This window comes from Nerophis lumbriciformis, linkage group LG13, assembly GCF_033978685.3.
Source record: "Nerophis lumbriciformis linkage group LG13, RoL_Nlum_v2.1, whole genome shotgun sequence".
NCBI lineage: Eukaryota > Metazoa > Chordata > Actinopteri > Syngnathiformes > Syngnathidae > Nerophis > Nerophis lumbriciformis.
Window position 1 is genome coordinate 19,489,747 of NC_084560.2, and position 23,779 is coordinate 19,513,525.

General features: G+C 39.9%; 1 protein-coding gene across 3 annotated transcripts in view; it reads right to left on the minus strand.

The window, feature by feature from the left end:
- pkp4 (plakophilin 4) overlaps nucleotides 1-23,779 on the minus strand; it is a 193,785-nt gene that overhangs the window by 71,359 nt on the left and 98,647 nt on the right. The window contains exons 1-3 of one of the 3 annotated variants that reach the window (XM_061971546.2): nucleotides 17,787-17,923; nucleotides 17,661-17,713; nucleotides 12,086-12,112 (exon numbers count right to left, since the gene is read on the minus strand). In XM_061971546.2, coding sequence (XP_061827530.1) covers nucleotides 12,086-12,112; nucleotides 17,661-17,706 — 73 coding nt within the window. In that variant the 5' untranslated portion in view covers nucleotides 17,707-17,713; nucleotides 17,787-17,923. Of the gene's footprint in view, nucleotides 1-12,085; nucleotides 12,113-17,660; nucleotides 18,205-23,779 lie in introns of those variants that run through there. The other 2 variants (XM_061971545.2, XM_061971547.2) reach the window with 2 other exon arrangements.

Genomic DNA, 23,779 nt, shown 5'->3' on the forward strand with positions numbered 1-23,779 from the left:
TTTTGACGTATGTTTGGGGTCATTGTCCTGTTGGAACACCCAACTGCGCCCAAGACCCAACCTCCGGGCTGATGATTTTAGGTTGTCCTGAAGAATTTGGAGGTAATCCTCCTTTTTCATTGTCCCATTTACTCTCTGTAAAGCACCAGTTCCATTGGCAGCAAAACAGGCCCAGAGCATAATACTACCACCACCATGCTTGACGGTAGGGTTGGTGTTCCTGGGATTACAGGCCTCACCTTTTCTCCTCCAAACATATTGCTGGGTATTGTGGCCAAACAGCAAATTTTTTGTTTCATCTGACCACAGAACTTTCCTCAAGAAGGTCTTATCTTTGTTCATGTGATGTCAATTTTTGTTTCATCTGACATCACATGGACAAAGATAAGACCTTCTGGAGGAAAGTTCTGTGGTCAGATGAAACACAGATAAACAAGCATTCACACTCACATTCATAAATGTTAATAATAATAATCATTGGAATATTAATTTATTTCAGTGTTTTAGTTTGCGGCCTTGGTTTTTTTCGTTTTCGGCCAATAACTTTTTTGCCACCAAAGACGGCTTGAGGGGGTTTAAGAAAATTACAAGTCAATCGATAATAGGGTTGTACAGTATACCGGTATCAGTACAGTACCACAATGCTAATGAATCATATTCGGTACTATACCACCTCTAAAAAGTATCGGTACCAGTCTGCAATGTTATAGCTACTTCTAAATCACTAATCCTCGCCTCCATGGCGACAAATAAAGTAAGTTTCTTACAAGTACCATTATCACTGCAGGAGAAGGAATAGCTAGACATGCTTCACTACCCACCGTAGCTCACCGGCGTCCCCGCTAATGACGCCGTTCCTGAATGTAAAGAAACACCATTGGTGGAGCTACACCGGACATCCACTGTAATGATACCAAGTACAAAAGCGTATTGAGTCGATATTACTATGATTACATCGATATTTTTTAGCATCACAACATCTTCTTTCGTTTTTGTAAAGTATATAAACTCAGGAAATATGTCCCTGGACACATGAGGACTTTGAATATGACCAATGTATGATCCTGTAACTACTTGGTATCGGATTGATACCCAAATGTGTGGTCTGCAGTGTTTTAGCTACTTCTAAATCACTAATCCTTGTCTCCATGGCGACAAATAAAGTACGTTTCTTACAAGTACCATTATCACTGCAGGACGAGGAATAGCTAAACATGCTTCACTGCACACCGTAGCTCACCGGCGTCAAAATGTAAACAAACGGTGGATCTACACCTAACATCCACTGTAATGATACCAAGTACAGGAGCGTATCTAGTCGATACTACTATGATTACATCAATATTTCTGGCATCACAACATCTTCTTTCGTTTTTATTTTTTAAAGTTTATAAACTGAAGAACAATGTCCCTGGATACTTGGTATCAGATTGATACCTACATTTGTGGTATCATCCAAAACCAATGTAAAGTATCCAAACAACTGAAGAATAAGTGATTATTACATTTGAACAGAAGTGTAGATAGAACATGTTAAAAGAGAAAGTAAGCAGATATTAACAGTAAATGAACAAGTAGATTAATAATCAATTTTCTACCACTTGTCCTTAATAATGTTGACAAAATAATAGGTAGATAAATGACACAATATGTTACTGCATATGTCAGCAGACTAATGAGGAGTCTTTGTTTGTTTACTTACTACTAAAAGACAAGTTGTCTTGTATGTTCACTATTTTATTTAAGGACAAACTTGCAATAAGAAACATATGTTTAATGTACCCTAAGATTTTTTGTTAAAATAAAGTCAATAATGCAATTTTTTGTGGTGCTCTTTATCTAGAAATGTACCGAAAAGTTTCGAAATACATTTCGGTACAGGTACCAAAATATTGCTATCGGGACAACAACAATCAAGAGGCATTAGAATTTGCATGGAGTCAAAGGCACTGTTTTTCAACCTTTTTTGAGCCAAGGCACATTTTTTGCGTTGAAAAAATGCGGAGGCACTCCACCAGCAGATATCATTAAAAAACGAAACTCAGTTGACAGTAAAAAGTCGTTGTCACAATTGTTGGATATGACTTTAAAGCATAACCAAGCATGCATCACTATAGCTCTTGTCTCAAAGTAGGTGTACTGTCACCACCTGTCACATCACACCCTGACTTATTTGGAGTTTTTTGCTTTTTTCCTGTGTAGTGTTTTACTTCTTGTTTTGCGCTCCTATTTGAATGGCTTTTTCTCTTTTTTGGTATTTTCCTGTAGCAGTTTCATGTCTTCCTTTGAGCGATGTTTCCCGCATCTACTTTGTTTTAGCAATCAAGAAGATTTTAGTTGTTTTTATCCTTCTTTGTGGGGACATTGTTGATTGTCAAGTCATGTTCGGATGTACTTTGTGGACGCCGTCTTTGCTCCACAGTAAGTCTTTGCTGTCGTCCAGCATTCTGTTTTTGTTTACTTTGTAGCCAGTTCAGTTTTAGTTTCGTTCTGCATAGCCTTCCCTAAGCTTCAATGCCTTTTCTTAGTGGCACTCACCTTTTGTTTATTTTTGGTTTAAGCATTAGATACCTTTTTACCTGCATGCTGCCTCCCGCTGTTTCCAACATCTACAAAGCAATTAGCTACCTGCTGTTACCTACTGATATGGAAGAGTATTACACGGTTACTCTGCCGAGCTCTAGACAGCACCGACACTCAACAACAACACATCATTTGCAGACTATAATTACTGGTTTGCAAAAAATATTTTTAACCCAAATTGGTGAAATTAGATAATCGCACAGTGGTTGAAAAACACTGGTTTAAGGAACAATAGAGTGACACCCTCAATAGACACGGACTGTAAGCCTGGTTTATCCGTGGCAGCACATTGGCAGGAAATCACTTTTACTTTCCCCTTTCTTTACATACCAGAGAGAGGAGACGGACACGAGGAAACGCTCGAACAAGAGAAAATTAAAAGTGGGAAAAGAGAGCGGAAAAAGGAAGAGGGTTAACGAGGACCACCAGAGACTTGAATACGGTATTTGGCGCAGAGAAGGACTCACGCATATCTGTGCTCTCCTGAAAGCTGCAATATTTAAACAACTTTGGAAGGGACTAATCTTTGTGTCGTCTACTCACTGCGAGCCAGCGGAGCCTTGCGGGAACTTTTAAAAGCATCTGCAAATTGTCAAGGAGAAACAACACTGCTGTCTTGCTGGGGAAGAATGGCCCGCATTCCTGGTGTGTTATAGTCATTTCATTCTCCCCCTCAGCCCTCTCAAGAGTGGCTTTTACAGATTGCACTTGGCGGCGTGCTTGATGAAGGGCGGCGGCGTCCCGCTGTACGCCTGCTCTGGCGAAACCCTCAAATTAATGCAGAAAAGTGCATTCCTTTCCGAACCAGCAAGAGCAACCTCGGTTATCAGTGTGAAATCATTGCAGGGAACAGACTCCTTGTTTGGATTGGGAAATAATTAGATTAGAAGTCATCAGTTCTAGGGTCAAATTGTTTATATCAGGGCCATTCGACTGGCAGCCCGGGGCCCGGATAGTTAGTTGATTACAGGGAAATGTTTTATAACTAAGGCTATGTCTACACTAAGCCGGATAACCCCTTAAACGACTAATTATTTAGCCCACGCCCCGTTTCAGCCACACTAAACCAGCGTTTAAGGTTCCCCTCCTCGGACAAATTTTTACATGGCTAAGTATTTCTTGAGCTCTTAGCTTTGTATGAACTGATCGTTTAACAAACTGACGCCAAAAAGACCACGGCCCACACAGGAAGTGACGTCAGAAAGAACGCGCCACAGCCAGCTTCACAATTAAGTGGTTTCGTAACTCGGAGGTAACCACTGGAAATATGGAGGCGAGTCATCCAGACATGCCCGTGTTTCTCTTTCTTCTACAAACCCCGTTTCCATATGAGTTGGGAAATTGTGTTAGATGTAAATATAAACGGAATACAATGATTTGCAAATCATTTTCAACCCATATTCAATTGAATATGCTACAAAGACAACATATTTGATGTTCAAACTGATTAACTTTTTTTTTTTTTTTGCAAATAATCATTAACTTTAGAATTTGATGCCAGCAACACGTGACAAAGAAGTTGGGAAAGGTGGCAATAAATACTGATAAAGTTGAGGAGTGCTCATCAAACACTTATTTGGAACATCCCACAGGTGAACAGGCAAATTGGGAACAGGTGGGTGCCATTATTGGGTACAAAAGTAGATTCCATGAAATGCTCAGTCATTCACAAACAAGGATGGGGCGAGGGTCACCACTTTGTCAACAAATGCGTGAGCACATTGTTGAACAGTTTAAGAAAAACCTTTCTCAACCAGCTATTGCAAGGAATTTAGGGATTTCACCATCTACGGTTCGTAATATCATCAAAGGGTTCAGAGAATCTGGAGAAATCACTGCACGTAAGCAGCTAAGCCCGTGACCTTCGATCCCTCAGGCTGTACTGCATCAACAAGCGACATCAGCGTGTAAAGGATATCACCACATGGGCTCAGGAACACTTCAGAAACCCACTGTCAGTAACTATAGTTGGTCGCTACATCTGTAAGTGCAAGTTAAAACTCTCCTATGCAAGGCGAAAACCGTTTATCAACAACACCCAGAAACGCCATCGGCTTCGCTGGGCCTGAGCTCATCTAAGATGGACTGATACAAAATGGAAAAGTGTTCTGTGGTCTGATGAGTCCACATTTCAAATTGTTTTTGGAAACTGTGGACGTCGTGTCCTCCGGACCAAAGAGGAAAAGAACCATCCGGATTGTTTTAGGCGCAAAGTTGAAAAGCCAGCATCTGTGATGGTATGGGGGTGTATTAGTGCCCAAGACATGGGTAACTTACACATCTGTGAAGGCGCTATTAATGCTGAGAGGTACATACAGGTTTTGGGGCAACATATGTTGCCATCCAAGTAACGTTACCATGGACGCCCCTGCTTATTTCAGCAAGACAATGCCAAGCCACGTGTTACATCAACGTGGCTTCATAGTAAAAGAGTGCGGGTACTAGACTGGCCTGCCTGTAGTCCAGACCTGTCTCCCATTGAAAATGTGTGGCGCATTATGAAGCCTAAAATACCACAACGGAGACCCCCGGACTGTTGAACATCTTAAGCTGTACATCAAGCAAGAATGGGAAAGAATTCCACCTGAGAAGCTTAAAAAATGTGTCACCTCAGTTCCCAAATGTTTACTGAGTGTTGTTAAAAGGAAAGGCCATGTAACACAGTGGTGAACATGCCCTTTCCCAACTACTTTGGCACGTGTTGCAGCCATGAAATTCTAAATTAATGATTATTTGCAAAAAAAAAATAAAGTTTATGAGTTTGAACATGAAATATGTTGTCTTTGTAGTGCATTCAACTGAATATGGGTTGAAAAGAATTTGCAAATCATTGTATTCCGTTTATATTTACATCCAACACAATTTCCCAACTCATGGAAACGGGGTTTGTACATGTACAGACGCTTGTGGAAATCACACATGAATACCTTAAAAGAAAGCGATTGCAGCTATTTGGGATACAACACATCTCAGACGGCGAGAGAAATTTCCAATGTCCAGGTCAGCTGTGATTCTACTTACCGAAAAACTTTGTCCATTTGTCGAAGGAGAGACAACGAGAATGCGGGCTCCCGTGGATGTGATAAAGAAGGGAGCGTGTGCTTTGTACGGAAACGGCGAATGCATTTGGACTGGCAAAGCAGACTGTATCAGGTATTGTCCGCCATGTATGTCACTGACTCAACGTCTAAGTCCAGAGTATATAAAGTCACCAAAAACGAATACACAAGAGTGAGGAGTGTCCTGATCAGATATCTAGATCCCTAGATTGATTGATGTAAAATGTTCTTTATCACATTGTTTACGTGTCTAATAAAGATGTGATTAATTTATGATGGCTCAGGTGTGATTCACTACAATAGGGCCCCACAGCACACTGGATTCCAGTTCATTGAAATACCACAACACTAGATATTGTTCAGATAAGTTACATTTAAGAACTTGCACACAAAGCAACACTGGAGGTGACTATGACGTGCGCATTTTCTGCGCATGCCTATTAGGTCGCGTTACGCCGGCTGACGGAGTGGGGGAGGGGGTCTTAAACGACCATTGTGTTAGGTGGGATTTACCCTGGATAACCTTAGTGTAAACAGGGCCTAAATGCAACACTATGGAACAAAGTACTCTAATTGTAAACAATTGATTAAAATATTTTTTATGATGTTAACTACACACAATTATTTAAGAATCAGAATCAGAATCGTTGTATTGCCATTGTTTGCGAATGGGTTCACAAACTAGGAATTTTTCTTGGTGCAATCGTGCAACATAAAACACATATAACACAGATTTGGTAATAACAAGAGCTGTAACTGAGCTATCAGATCTTGTTAAAGACTTAGAAGTAATTATAGGGAGCTACTATTTAAGAAAAGAACCACCTGTGCAAAATTAGTGCAATAAAAATGTGAATACAGGGGTGGGGGTTGGGTGTAGGGGGCATTGTGTGCCCGAATAAGCAGCAGAGAGAGAGAGAGACTCTTAGAGTAATCAGATGGGCAGACTGACGACAATTTGAGATCGATTACACTCGCTCCTATATTAAAAGTTTTTAAAAAATTTAACTAAATACTAGAGCATTTCGGATAATTTGTGATATCCTTCCTCCTGTCAGTTATCAATGATGGAAATAAACAGAATAATCTGAATTAAATCACACAATTAGGAGTGATGCAATAGTACTATTGTGTTATGGAGTAACGCTACAAATAGACCAGGGGTGTCAAACTGGTTTTCATTGAGGGCCACATGGCAGTTAGATGCCACTTTTAACAATGAGTAACATATGAAAATATATTATATATATAATATATTATTATATAATTATAATATATAATATAATACATAATTTATATTATATTATATATTATAATATTAGTATACATTTATATAAATATATATACAAATATATATATATATAATGATATTATTATATATATAATACATTAACAATATATTTTTTTACATAAGCTGAAACATTTTTTTTTTACATTTTACTTTAAAAACTGGCAGCTCAGTCACCAGAATTTTGTAGTAAAAGCAGGGTTTTTTTTTTACAGCTTATAAAAAAAATGGAATAAATGGAATGGAATGGAGAAACAATACCACTGTTTTTAGCGGTAAAATTAGAGTTGCCAGTTTTTTTGTGTTTTTTTTAAATCGTAAAATCTTGTTGTTTTAATGTCCTTTTTTGTTTGTTTTTGAATGTTTTAGTGTCTTACTGTATATGGAGGAAAAAACCGTACCAAAGTTGATTTTACGGTACAAAACTAAAGTCGGCGGAATTTAACCGTAAAATCTATTGTCAATTTTACAGTCTACAATTTCATTGATAATTTGTTTTGAAATCATAAGTCAAGCAGATATTTAAGTACAGTATTTATCTTTATTTTAACAAAAAAATATTTTGTGGAGGGAGATGTTGCCAGCGCTGCCTGCAGGAGCAAAGGTCACCGCCTCTGTCCATGGTGCTGAGGACAGAGCATCATCAGACGGGGGCGTGGCAGTGCTGACGGCGAGACACAGCTGGCAGGTGATTAGACTTCACAGGTGGTACGTGTTAATCTAAGCATCTGTTGTCTTTAACAGTAAGCGGTCGGGAGCAGGAGGGGAGAGAGGATACGGACGTGACTGAAAAGTCACGTTCTGCTGGAGAAAGACTTTGATAAATATATGTACATTAAAACTTTGTTCAACTTGGCACGCCTGGCTCCTGTGAAGTGTATGTCAGTGGTACCGCTAGGAAGCGACTTCCACAATGACAATATAATATTTTGATATTTTTGAATTTTAAAAGAAAATACATGATTTTTAATGTCAAAAGGGAAAGAACAAATATATTTAATAAGAAAAGATTAAGCATTTTATTAACGCATATTATTTCCAGGCTTTCGCGGGTCATATAAAATAATGTGGCCCCCGGGCCTTGAGTTTGACACCTGTGGAATAGAGACTAGGAATCACGCTGAAGAGTGGTATGATTTGCAAATCCTTTTCAACCCATATTCAATTGAATGCACTACAAAGACAAGATATTTAATGTTCAAACTCATAAACTTTATTCTTTTTTTGCAAATAATAATTAACTTAGAATTTCATGGCTGCAACACGTGCCAAAAGAGATGGGAAAGGGCATGTTCAGCACTGTGTTACATCACCTTTTCTTTTAACAACACTCAATAAACGACTGGGAACTGAGGAAACTAATTGTTGAAGCTTTCCCATTCTTGTTTTATGTAGAGCTTCAGTCGTTCAACAGTCCGGGGTCTCCGCTGTCGTATTTTACGCTTCATAATGCGCCACACATTTTCGATGGGAGACAGGTCTGGACTGCAGGCGGGCCAGGAAAGTACACGCACTCTTTTTTTACAAAGCTATGCTGTTGTAACACGTGCTGAATGTGGCTTGGAATTGTCTTGCTGGAATAAGCAGGGGCGTCCATGAAAAAGACAGCGCTTAGATGGCAGCATATGTTGTTCCAAAACCTGTATGTACCTTTCAGCATTAATGGTGCCTTCACAGATGTGTAAGTTACCCATGCCTTGGGCACTAATGCACCCCCATACCATCACAGATGCTGGCTTTTGAACTTTGCGTCGATAACAGTCTGGATGGTTCGCTTCCCCTTTGGTCCGGATGACATGATGTCGAATATTTCCAAAAACAATTTGAAATGTGGACTCTTCAGACCACAGAACACTTTTCCACTTTGCATGAGTCCTTAAATGATCTCGGGCGCAGAGAAGCCGGCGGCATTTCTGGGTGTTGTTGATAAATGGCTTTCGCTTTGCATAGTAGAGCTTTAACTTGCACTTACTTAGCGACCAACTGTATTTAGTGACAGTGGTTTTCTGAAGTGTTCCTGAGCCCATGTGGTGATATCCTTTACAGATTGATGTTGGTTTTTGATACAGTGCCGTCTGAGGGATCGAAGGTCACGGTCATTCAATGTTGGTTTCCGGCCATGCCGCTTACGTGGAGTGATTTCTCCAGATTCTCTGAACCTTTTGATGATATTATGGACCGTAGATGTTGAAATCCCTAAATTTCTTGCAATTGCACTTTGAGAAACGTTGTTCTTAAACTGTTTGACTATTTGCTCACGCAGTTGTGGAAAAAGGGGTGTACCTCGCCCCATCCTTCTTGTGAAAGACTGAGCATTTTTTGGGAAGCTGTTTTTATACCCAATCATGGCACCCACCTGTTCCCAATTAGCCTGCACACCTGTGGGATGTTCCAAATAAGTGTTTGATGAGCATTCCTCAACTTTATCAGTATTTATTGCCACCTTTCCCAACTTCTTTGTCACGTGTTGCTGGCATCAAATTCTAAAGTTAAAGATTATTTGCAAAAAAAACAAATGTTTATGAGTTTGAACATCAAATATGTTGTCTTTGTAGCATATTCAACTGAATATGGGTTGAAAATGATTTGCAAATCATTGTATTCCGTTCATATTTACATCCAACACAATTTCCCAACTCATATGGAAACGGGGTTTGTAAGAAGATCCGAGTTAGGTTAAGGACAAAAGTAGGAAAGCCAGCTAAAGCATCTTCTAGATCAATAGTGACAGGACATTATCAACAGGGCCAAAAACCGAAGTAAGACTGTGACACACAACTGTGCAAGAGCCAAGTGACTGTGAAGTTGAAGAAGAAGAGGTAGCACTACAGCGGGATTTGTCAGATGGTGGAACAGGTGTGGAGATCAGCATGCAGACCATTCCAACATCCACAGCCACTTGAAGCAGGTAAGGGATGTGGAGGTGAGAGAGAGGGGGGTTGGAATAAAGAGGGAGGGACAAGGGAAGGCAGGCCAGCTGTTAGGGCTGCTGGACAGAATAGTGCAGGAGGAAAATGTTGGTGTTTATGTGCTGCGGCTTTACTGCAACCAGTTTAGCTCGCCGCTAGTTAATGTAATCTGGGATTAGCAGCGTAACCTGCTTCCTCCAAGAAACCCTCTTATGTCAGCGCATCTTGAGCCAACGACGGAATGAAGGCTGACAGTCCAATTTAGTAAATGTCTATACTAGCGTTGTCCACATACCAATATTTTGGTACTGGTACCAAAATTATTTAGATACTTTTCTGTACTTTTCGATACTTTTCTAAATAAAGGGGACCACAAAAAAATGTCATTATTGGCTTTATTTTAACAAAAAATCTTAGGGTACATTAAACATATGTTTATTATTGCAAGTTAAATAAAATAGTGAACATATAAGACAACTTGTCTTTTAGTAGTAAGTAAACAAACAAAGGCTCCTAATTAGTCTGCTGACATATGCAGTAACATATTGTGTCATTTATCTACCTATTATTTTGTCAACATTATTAAGGACAAGTGGTAGAAAATGAATTATTAATCTACTTGTTCATTTACTGTTAATATCTGCTTACTTTATCTTTCAACATGTTCTATCTACACTTCTGTTAAAATGTAATAATCACTTATTCTTCTGTTCTTTGATACTTTACATTAGTTTTGGATGATATCACAAATTTAGGTATCAATCCGATACCAAGTATCCAGGGACATATTTCCTCAGTTTATAAACTTTAAAAATTAAAAACGAAAGAAGATGTTGTGATGCCAAAAAATATGTTAGATCCACTATGGACTGGACTCTCACTATTATGTTAGATCCACTATGGACTGGACTCTCACAATATTATGTTAGATCCACTATGGACTGGACTCTCACTATTATGGTAGATCCACTATGGACTGGACTCTCACACTATTATGTTAGATCCACTATGGACTGGACTCTCACAATATTATGTTAGATTCACTATGGACTGGACTCTCACTATTATGGTAGATCCACTATGGACTGGACTCTCACACTATTATGCTAGATCCACTCGACGTCCATTGCAACGGTCGCCCGGGGGGGTCCCCATATCTGCTGTGCCCTCCAAGGTTTTTCATTGTCATCCCACTATTATGTTAGATCCACTATGGACTGGACTCTGGGGGATCTAGATCTAAATAATTAGCTGTGGGACATAAATGGTCTCGCTGCCGCACTTTGGACCAGTGTTTTTCAACCTTTTTTTCAGCCAAGGCACATTTTTTTCATAAAAAAAAATACGGAGGCACATCACCAGCAGAAAAGGTTAAACAATGAAACTCCACCAGGTTACCGTGCCTTATTTTGAGTTTGTTGTTGTTTCCTGTGTGTAGTGCTTTAGCTCCTGTCTTGCGCTGTTATTTTGGTGACTCTTCCTGTTTTGTTGGTGTTCTCCTGTAGCAGCTTCACGCCTTCCTTTGAGTGTTATTGCCCGCACCTGCTTTGTTTTGGCAATCCAGACTATTTAAATCGTGCGTACGCTATCCTTCTTTGTGGGGGACATTGTTCATTGTCATGTCATGTACGGATGTACTTTGTGGACGCCGTCTGCTGCTCCACACGCTGTAAGTTTTTGCTGTCGTCCAGCATTCTGTTTCTGTTTACTTTGTAGCCAGTTCAGTTTTACTTTTGTTTTGCATAGCCATCCCTATGCTTCAGTGCCTTTTCCTAGGGGGACTTGCCTCTTATACATTTTTGGTTTAAGCGTTACATACCTTTTTACCTGCTGTCTTCCGCTGTGCTCTGCATATTGGGATCGCGACAAATCATCCTTGACGCGTTCTGACTTCTACAAAGCAATGAACTACCTGCTGCCACCTACTGTAATGGAGTTTTACATGGTTACCCAAGCTCTACACAGCACAGGCACTCGACAACTGCACATTATTATAATTATTGATTTACAAAAAATAATTTTTGGACCAATTAGATGAAGTTGCATAATTTCCCACGACATTTCAGACAACCCTGCATTTGAAAGTTCTACTGTGCATACATCCCTTTGAAAGAGAGCATGGAGAATAATAGTGGATACGGTAAAGGAATGGTGTACATATGTACACAAAGGACAGGCATGCACACATGCAGGAGGCACAACACACATAAGAAAATGAAGTGAAAGAAAGCAAGAATAAAGTTCACCTTGAAGGTCATTATCCACCAGAGCATCTGAAGATATCCCCAGGCAGCAGGAAGTCAAGCAAACAGTCCGTTAACCTTAGAACATCTATGCAGTACATTTCTTCAGCATACTGTACATAACATAAATACATGGCAATAACTACGTCTTCTGTCAAATCTTCATTCTTATCAGGAGGACATAGTACACTAACTGCCAAGGACATTAGGATTACATTCTTGTCGTCAGATTATTCTACCGTTTTTAGCATATTTACAACAAAATATTTGCCAGTTTTTGTTTCTGAGATGACACAACTTAGTGCAATACAGCCAGGTTACTTCTTAAACTATATGTATATATATATATATATATATATATATATACATATATATATATATATATATATATATACATACATGTATATACAGTACAGGCCAAAAGTTTGGACACCCCTTCTCATTTCAATGTGTTTTCTTTATTTTCATGACTATTTACATTGTGAAGTGAAAACCATTTCAGGTGACTACCTTTTGAAGCTCACGGAGAGAATGCCAAGAGTGTGCAAAGCAGTAATCAGAGCAAAGGGTGGCTATTTTGAAGAAACTAGAATATAAAACGTTGTTTTCAGTTATTTCACTTTTTTTTTGTTAAAGGGGAACATTATCACCAGACCTATGTAAGCGTCAATATATACCTTGATGTTGCAGAAAAAATACCATATATTTTTTTAACCGATTTCCGAACTCTAAATGGGTGAATTTTGGCGAATTAAACGCCTTTCTATTATTCGCTCTCGGAGCGATGACGTCACAACGTGACGTCACATCGGGAAGCAATCCGCCATTTTCTGAAACACATTACAAACACAGAGTCAAATCAGCTCTGTTATTTTCCGTTTTTTCGACTGTTTTTTGTACCTTGGAGACATCATGCCTCGTCGGTGTGTTGTCGGAGGGTGTAACAACACGAACAGGGACGGATTCAAGTTGCACCAGTGGCCCAAAGATGCGAAAGTGGCAAGAAATTGGACGTTTGTTCCGCACACTTTACCGACGAAAGCTATGCTACGACAGAGATGGCAAGAATGTGTGGATATCCTGCGACACTCAAAGCAGATGCATTTCCAACGATAAAGTCAAAGAAATCTGCCGCCAGACCCCCATTGAATCTGCCGGAGTGTGTGAGCAATTCAGGGACAAAGGACCTCGGTAGCACGGCAAGCAATGGCGGCAGTTTGTTCCCGCAGACGAGCGAGCTAAACCCCCTGGATGTCTTGGCTCACATCGTCCCTTATGCCACCAAAGATGATCAAGAGAAGAATATCAACCCTAGCTTCCCTGGCCTGCTGACATCAACTCCAAAACTGGACAGATCAGCTTTCAGGAAAAGATAGCGGATGAGGGTATGTCTACAGAATAGATTAATTGATGAAAACTGGGCTGTCTGCACTCTCAAAGTGCATGTTGTTGCCAAATGTATTTCATATGCTGTAAACCTAGTTCATAGTTGTTAGTTTCCTTTAATGCCAAACAAACACATACCAATCGTTGGTTAGAAGGTGATCGCCGAATTCGTCCTTGCTTTCTCCTGTGTCGCTGGCTGTCGTGTCGTTTTCGTCGGTTTCGCTAGCATACGGTTCAAACCGATATGGCTCAATAGCTTCAGTTTCTTCTTCAATTTCGTTTTCGCTACCTGCCTCCACACTACAACCATCCGTTTCAATACATTCGTAATCTGTTGAATCGCTTAAGCCACTGAAATCCGAGTCTGAATCCGAGCTAATGTCGCTATATCTTGCTGTTCTATCCGCCATGTTTGTTTGTATTGGCACCACTATGTGACGTCACAGGAAAATGGACGGGTGTATATAACGATGGTTAAAATCAGGTACTTTGAAGCTTTTTTTAGGGATATTGCGTGATGGGTAAAATTTTGAAAAAAACTTCGAAAAATAAAATAAGCCACTGGGTACTGATTTTTAATGGTTTTAACCCTTCTGAAATTGTGATAATGTTCCCCTTTAAAACATGAACACACACAGAAGTACCAATAATAGGTACCAGTATCAATTTGTAGGTACTGGATCGAATTATGTGAAATGTACCCATCCCGGGATAACTAGAGCTGTCTAATGCCCTGAGAATATTGAGTATTGATACTTCATCCTTTTACTGCGACCATTCAGTCATTTGAATAAGTCTTCATTTTCTGAGGCTCTTCAATGGCTGTTTAACTAAACTATTAAAATAAAGGTCTTCGTGGCTTCCTACTCTGTATGCCGTCAAGCCAGTACAATAATAAAAACATGCAAGGTCTCCGGTTCAAGTTTTTCTTTGTAAATGTGATTTGCAGGCGACTCTCGCGGTCCCGCACAACCACTGACCACACCGTCCACTGCCTTACTGCTCACATTCTGGGTTCATTGCCCGGCGGCAGGAAGCGATCAAAAAACATATAATTGTCTGAATATTTAAGCCTTACAGTGCAAGTCCTTTGCCCTAGAGCAGGGGTTTACAAAACGTGAGACACCAGGGGACTTCGGGATAGAGAAAGGTAGGTAAAGGTAACTAAAGTCATGTCAAAGGCAAAATAGATGCATTTCTTTCAATATGCATCATAACAAAAAGGGTAATATTAAAGAAATGGATTGATGTTGATAGTCCAACACATACTGGACTCTCACAATATTATGCTAGATTCATTGCACCGGTCGCCCAGGGGGGGGTGTCCCCACATCTGCGGTCCCCTCCAAGGTTTCTCATTGTCCCATTGGGTTGAGTTTTTCCTTGCCCTGATGTGGGATTTGAACCGAGGATGTCATTGTGGCTTGTGCAGCCCTTTGAGACACTTGTGATTTAGGGCTATAGTATATAAATAAACATTGATTGATGATTGATTGATACTGACTGGTATACACACATAATACATACTGACTGGTATACACACTTAATACATACTGACTGGTATACACACATAACACATACTGACTGGTATACACACATAATACACACTGACTGGTATACACACTTAATACACACTGACTGGTATACACACATAATACACACTGACTGGTATACACACATAATACATACTGACTGGTATACACACATAATACACACTGACTGGTATACACACATAATACATACTGACTGGTATACACACATAATACACACTGACTGGTGTACACACATAATACATACTGACTGGTATACACACATAATACACACTGACTGGTGTACACACATAATACATACTGACTGGTATACACAAGCTATGGAGATTATATCAGAAGAAAAAACTGCATTTAATTTGGATAATAATGAGTAGTATATTGGAATATGGGATCCATTATTTACATTTGTTTTAACTATTAAATAAACCAAAAATACGACTTATTTTATATTTGTGTAAAATATTGGACACGTTGTGTTGTCAAGCCTATGAGATGCGATGCAAGTGTAAGCTCTTTTTTTAATTTATTTTTTTATGTTTTTATTTTTTATAAATGTCTGTAATTATAATGTTAATGAGGGATTTTTAATCACTGCTATGTTGAAATTGTCACTAATATTAATACTGTTGTTGATAATATTCATTTTTGCTTGACTGCTTTTAGATCGTTTTGTGTCATGTTTGTGTGTTTTCTCAATTGCTCTGTTTATTGCTATTCTGAATATTGCTGGGTCGGGTTTGGTTTCGGAACTGGAATTGCATTGTTATGGTATTGTTGTGTATTGTTTTGTTGGATTGATTAATAATTTTTTTTTTTAAAAAGGCCAAATTAATTTATGTTTAGCAAGGGTGGGAATCTTGGGGCACCGCGTGATTTGTTTACGATTCAAGGGCTACGATTCGATTACTCTGTGACTTTGACACCCCTGTTCTACTGCGTACACACCACGATGACACATGGTGACTCGATGGCAACTTTGCCAATGGCGCTAAAGAAAACACAGAATATCATGTACAAAACCCCGTTTCCATATGAGTTGGGAAATTGTGCTAGATGTAAATATAAACGGAATACAATGATTTGCAAAACATTTTCAACCCATATTCAGTTGAATATGCTACAAAGGCAACATATTTGATGTTCAAACTGATAAACATTTTTTTCTTTTTGCAAATAATCATTAACTTTAGAATTTGATGCCAGCAACACGTGACAAAGAAGTTGGGAAAGGTGGCAATAAATACTGATAAAGTTGAGGAATGCTCATCAAACACTTATTTGGAACATCCCACAGGTGAACAGGCAAATTGGCAACAGGTTGGTGCCATGATTGGGTATAGAAGTAGATTCCATGAAATGTTCAGTCATTCACAAACAAAGATGGGGCGAGGATCATCACTTTGTCAACAAATGCGTGAGCAAATTGTTGAACAGTTTAAGAAAAACCTCTCTCAACCAGCTATTGCAAGGAATTTAGGGATTTCACCATCTACGGTCCGTAATATCATCAAAGGGTTCAGAGAATCTGGAGAAATCACTGCACGTAAGCAGCTAAGCCCGTGACCTTCAATCCCTCAGGCTGTACTGCATCAACAAGCGACATCAGTGTGTAAAGGATATCACCACATGGGCTCAGGAACACTTCAAAAATCCACTGTCAGTAACTACAGTTGGTCGCTACATCTGTAAGTGCAAGTTAAAACTCTCCTATGCAAGGTGAAAACCGTTCATCAACAACACCCAGAAACGCCGTCGGCTTCGCTGGGCCTGAGCTCATCTAAGATGGACTGATACAAAGTGGAAAAGTGTTCTGTGGTCTGACGAGTCCACATTTCAAATTGTTTTTGGAAACTGTGGATGTTGTGTTCTCCGGACCAAAGAGGAAAAGAACCATCCGGATTGTTATAGGCGCAAAGTTGAAAAGCCAGCATCTGTGATGGTATGGAGGTGTATTAGTGCCCAAGACATGGGTAACTTACACATCTGTGAAGGTGCCATTAATGCTGAAAGGTACATACAGGTTTTGGAGCAACATATATTGCCATCCAAGCAACGTTACCATGGACGCCCCTGCTTATTTCAGCAAGACAATGCCAAGCCACGTGTTACATCAACGTGGCTTCATAGTAAAAGAGTGCGAGTTCTAGACTAGCCTGCCTGTAGTCCAGACCTGTCTCCCATTGAAAATGTGTGGCGCATTATGAAGCCTAAAATACCACAACGGAGACCCCCGGACTGTTGAACAACTTAAGCTGTACATCAAGCAAGAATGGGGAAGAATTCCACCTGAGAAGCTTAAAAAATGTGTCTCCTCAGTTCCCAAACGTTTACAGAGTGTTGTTAAAAGGAAAGGCCATGTAACACAGTGGTGAACATGCCCTTTCCCAACTACTTTGGCACATGTTGCAGCCATGAAATTCTAAGTTTATGAGTTTGAACATCAAATATCTTGTCTTAGTAGTGCATTCAATTGAATATGGGTTGAAAAGGATTTGCAAATCATTGTATTCCGTTTATATTTACATCTAACACAATTTCCCAACTCATATGGAAACGGGGTTTGTACTTTTGTCCTGTTTTATCCCCAGTTTTCTTTCTCAAAAGGTGTTGCATGAATGTGTTGCGGGTTTGCATTGAAGTACCTGCTAGGCTGTCTGGTCGCGTACTCCTCTCGTAAAGGTCGTACATCTGCGTCCTATAGGGGTCAGTGTTGTGGATGATGGAGCGGGGCAGGGTGGAGCTGTAGTGCTGGGGAACGGCGACCATACTTGCTCTGACAGGAGACGAGTGATTGGGCTGCTTCGAGTTGTCTGCCAGCGACAGAGGCGAGCCCATGCGGCCTGAGGACGACGCCACGGAGGCCTGGTAGGGCGAGGTCGTACGGCAGGTGCTGCCCGCTCGGGAGTTTGCCGAACCGACGCGCCGCAAAGCGGCGGGGGAGTTTTTTTGGGTGGAGAGAGGTGAGCCACCGGTACGCTGAGTGGCGGGCAAGGTGGTGGAGAAGATGCAGGAGAGGGGTTTGGGTTCAGTGGTTATAGGAGAGGCGTAGGCACTGCCAGCTGAGGCACGCAGGGAGCCGCGGGAGGGGGAGATGCCGCTGACGTGAGCTGGAGAGTGAGAGCGAGAAGGCACTGAGCTTACTCTCCGCATCGCACGGCCAGGCACTGCTGCACTCGCAGCTGGGTCCTGCAGCAACAACAACAACAACATCAGAAATGCTCTTACATGCTCAATCAAAGACACCAACAACCAATTTCAAGTCTATAGAGCAGGGGTCCCCAAATTAGTGGTCGTGGTCAAAAGTTTACATACACTTGTTGTAAAGAACATGGAGGGAAGTTCTGTGGTCAGATGAAACAAAAATGGAGCTGTTTGGCCACAATACCCAGCAATATGTTTGGAGGAGAAAAAGTGAGGCCTTTAATCCCAGGAACACCATGCCTATCGTCAAGCATGGTGGTACAGTGGTGGTCAAAAGTTTACATACACTTGTAAAGAACATTATGGTCATGGCTGACCACTCCTCTTGACAAAATTGGGTACAGTTCAACTAAATGTGTTGGTTCTCTGACATGGACTTGTTTCTTCAGCATTGTCCACACGTTTAGGTCAGGACTTTGGGAAGGTCATTCTAAAACCTTCATTCCACCTTAATTGGCATCACATCGACAAGACCTTCTGGAGGAAAGTTCTGTGGTCAGATGAAACAAAAATTTAGCTGTTTGGCCACAATACCCAGCAATATGTTTGGAGGAGAAAAGGTGAAGCCTTTAATCCCAAGAACACCATTCCTACCGTCAAGCATGGTGGTGGTAGTATTATGCTCTGGGCCTGTTTTGCTGCCAAATGGGGCTTTAGTCGTGGTCAAAAGTTTACATACACTTGTAAAGAACATAATGTCATGGCTGTCTTGAGTTTCCAATAATTTCTATGTAGAAAAGGTGAGGCCGTTAAACCCAGGAACACCATGCCTATCGTCAAGCATGGTGGTACAGTGGTGGTCAAAAGTTTACATACACTTGTAAAGAACATTATGGTCATGGCTGAACACTCTTCTTGACAAAATTGGGTGCAGTTCAGCTAAATGTGTTGGTTCTCTGACATGGACTTGTTTCTTCAGCATTGTCCACACGTTTAAGTCAGGACTTTGGGAAGGCCATTCTAAAACCTTAATTGACATCACATGGACAAAGATAAGACCTTCTGGGGGGAAGTTCTGTGGTCAGATGAAACAAAAATGGAGCTGTTTGGCCACAATACCCAGCAATATGTTTGGAGGAGAAAAGGTGAGGCCTTTAATCCCAGGAACACCATTCCTACCGTCAAGCATGGTGGTGATAGTATTATGCTCTGGGCCTGTTATGCTGCCAATGGAACTGGTGCTTTAGTCGTGGTCAAAAGTTTACATACACTTGTAAACAACGTAATGGTCATGGCTGTCTTGAGTTTCCAATCATTCAGAGTGATTGGAGCACATACTTGTTGGTCACAAAAAACATTCATGAAGTTTGGTTCTTTTATGAATTTATTATGGGTCTACTGAAAATGTGAGCAAATCTGCTGGGTCAAAAGTATACATACAGCAATGTTAATATTTGGTGATGTAACAAAAATTGAGCTGTTTGGCCACAATACTCAGCAATATGTTTGGAGGAGAAAAGGTGAGGCTTTAATAATAATAATAATGGATTAGATTTATATAGCGCTTTTCTAGACACTCAAAGCGCTTCACAGAGAAGTGAGAACCCATCATTCATTCACACCTGGTGGTGGTAAGCTACTTTCGTGCCCAAGGACACAATGGCAGCGATTTGGATGGTAAGAGGTGGGGAGCGAACCTGCAACCCTCAGGTTTCTGGCACGGCCGCTCTACCCACCACGCCATGCCGCCCCCAATCCAAATCCCAGGAACACCAATCCTACCGTCAAGCATGGTGGTGGTAGTATTATGCTCTGGGCCTGTTTTGCTGCCAATGGAACTGGTGCTTTACAGAGAGTAAATGGGACAATGAAAAGGGAGGATTACCTCCAAATTCTTCAGGACAACCTAAAATCATCAGCCTGGAGGTTGGGTCTTGGGCGCAGTTGGGTGTTCCAACAGGACAATGACACCAAACACACGTCAAAAGTGATAAAGGAATGGCTAAATCAGGCTAGAATTAAGGTTTTAGAATGGCCTTCCCAAAGTCCTGACTTAAACGTGTGGACAATGCTGAAGAAACAAGTCCATGTCAGAAAACCAACACATTTAGCTGAACTGCACCAATTTTGTCAAGAGGAGTGGTCAAAAATTCAACTAGAAGCTTGTGGATGGCTACCAAAAGTGCCTTATTGCAGTGAAACTTGCCAAGGGACATGTAAGCAAATATTAACATTGCTCTATGTATACTTTTGACCCAGCAGATTTGCTCACATTTTCAGTAGACCCATAATAAATTCATAAAAGAACCAAACTTCATGAATGTTTTTTTGTGACCAACAAGTATGTGCTCCAATCACTCTATCACAAAAAAATAAGAGTTGTAGAAAGTATTGGAAACTCAAGACAGCCATGGCATTATGTTCTGTACAAGTGTATGTAAACGTTTGACCACGACTATATATATATATATGTATATATATATATATATATACTGTATGTATATCTTTTTACCCAATGCGACCCTCAGGTTTGGGGACCCCTGCTATAGGAATTCAACCCAGCAATACAGTTTTTATTGTTGAAGGCACCAAACACATTTAGGTTAAGACTAGGGCTCTCAAACGATTAAAATATTTAATAATGATTAATCAGTTTTGTCACTCAAAATGAATCACGATAATCTTCGATAAAAATATAATTTTTCAGCATTATTAAGTGTACCATAGAAAGACAATTTTCAAGTTGATATTGCAATGACTGGACAATTATTTTGCTTTAATGAAATATTTTTTTTTAAACATTGTGCTTTTTTAAACAGCTTAACACAAAAAGGACATGAACATGTTTTAAAGACAATAAAAACAATTGCTAGATTTTGTAGAAATAATGAATTTTTATTCCTGCTGTAGGAGCACTTGCATTAAGAAGAGGAGCAACACTATTTTTACATACCAGTTTCAAGCATCATTAACACAAAATGTGGATTGTTACGATCATGGTTTGATTGTTAAAGATGTTTGGTAATGTAAAATGTCATATTTATACCTGAATATATGCTTCTGATATTCTGTACAGTCCATGTTTTACAAGTTAATGGTATTCATATCTCTGCATGACAATGTTTTAACCTTCTCTATTTATAAAAAAAAAAAGTAATATTCAGTATGTTAAACATTCTGTAATTGAGGACTATCAATGAGAACAGGTTATCAAAGAATATACTGTAACCATGGGAATATTGTGTAGTCAACTGTAATTACCCGATGTGGGCTGCAGAGGGCAGTTTCAGGCATGGCTGTAGTATTAGATCTAGTCTCAGTGGGAGCCACGAGATGAGAAAGTGAAGTGAAGTGAATTATATTTATATAGCGCTTTTTCTCAAGTGACTCAAAGCGCTTTACATAGTGAAACCCAATATCTAAGTTACATTTAAACCAGTGTGGGTGGCACTGGGAGCAGGTGGGTAAAGTGTCTTGCCCAAGGACACAACAGCAGTGACTAGGATGGCGGAAGCGGGGATCCAACCTGCAACCCTCAAGTTGCTGGCACGGCTGCTTTACCAACCGAGCTATACCGCCCCAAAAGTGTTTGAGGAGCCGTCGTGTGTGTGTGTGATTGTGTGTGTGCGTGTGTGTGTGTGTGTGTGTGTGTGTGTGTGTGTGTGTGTGTGTGACGCGTTTCTGCCTATTTAGTTGGACATTACTATTTGTGAACATAAATAAAAGGCTGACCTGTTCAAAGACAGTCTACCTCCTTCATATCGTCTCCGCCATTACAATAGACTTTATCTCAATCTGCCAGAAAACATTTATTTAGGTAGAAATATCACATAAAAACATTACAAAACAACTATTACAAAGCATGATCATATGGTAAGACTTTTTAGTTGTTGTCGATTAGACCGGATGTGAAGCGTTGCGCTATTATTGTGAAGTGTGTGATTGGTATGAGAAAAGACTTCACATATAGTGCGGAAATACGACCATGTCACACCAATTCTCAAATCCCTTCACTGGCTTCCTGTTCCACTCAGGATTGAATACAAAGTCTCGCTACTAACCCACCAGTGCCTCCATGGAAATTCCCCCCTCTACCTCAAAGAACTACTCACCCCCAAATCCTCCACACGACACCTCCGCTCCGGAGAGGCTAACCTCCTCCAACCTCCGAGGACAAAGCTACGAACAATGGGAGACCGGGCTTTCTGCTCCGCCGCTCCCAGTCTGTGGAACGCTCTCCCTGACCACCTGAAGGCACCACAGACTGTGGATGCTTTTAAAAAAGGCTTAAAAACCTTTCTTTTTTTTTTTTAAAAAAAGCCTTTTTTTAGATATATGCATACTAGTTCTAGCTATTAGGCTGTTCTAGTTTTTATTTTTATTCATTTTTATTATCTTTTTATTTATTTTTTTAATACACTGTAGCACTTTGAGGTTGTTTGCTCAATGTAAAGTGTTTTTTTTTTTTATAAATAAAATATATTATTATTAGAGATGTCCGATAAATGCGTTAAAATGTAATATCGGAAATGATCGGTATCGGTTTTTTATTATCGGTATCGTTTTTATTTGTATTTTTTTTATTAAATCAACATAAAAAACACAAGATACACTTACAATTAGTGCACCAACCCAAAAAACCTCCCTCCTCCATTTACACTCATTCACACTCATTCACACAAAAGGGTTGTTTCTTTCTGTTATTAATATTCTGGTTCCTACATTATATATCAATATATATCAATACGATCTGCAAGAGATACAGTCCGTAAGCACACATGATTGTGCGTGCTGCTGGTCCACTAATAGTACTAACCTTTAACAGTTAATTTTACTAATTTTCATTAATTACTAGTGTCTATGTAACTGTTTTTATATTGTTTTACTTTCTTTTTTATTCAAGAAAATGTTTTTAATTTATTTATCTTATTTTATTTTATAATTTGTTTTTTAAAGTACCTTATCTTCACCATACCTGGTTGTCCAAATTAGGCATAATAATGTGTTAATTCCACGACTGCATATATCGGTTGATATCGGTATCGGTATCGGTAATTAAAGAGTTGGACAATATCGGAATATCGGATATCGGCAAAAAGCCATTATCGGACATCCCTAATTATTATTATTATTATTATTATATTTTGATGAAAGTCTCCGATTAAAGTGACTTCAGACTTCCTCTCTACCGTCTTTTTTCTGCTGAGCTTTTATTCCATCTTAATAAAGCAGTTCGAGTAACAATCTATATTTTATGTTTTTAATGCACTCAACTGTAATGCAAACACGGACGTGAAGCTACTATTCTCTGCGCGCCAGCAGGCGTTGGCTCCGATAATCATCTCACATCGATTGAAGATAAAACTGTCTTGTCATGTCCTTAGAACGACTTGCAAGAACGGCGACTTCTGTAACCTTGCTTCTTTGTGCATTTCTGTTTGCTATTTTCCCGCTTGTGGCTCCACAGTAACTGGACGTCGTTACATTTCCATGAGCTACGAACGGGCCGAGGGTCAAAAAGGAGTCGGGACGTTAATCGCGCGTAAAAAAATTATTGCCGCTAATTGGTAAATGGGTTATACTCATATCGCGCTTTTCTGCCTTCAAGGTACTCAAAGCG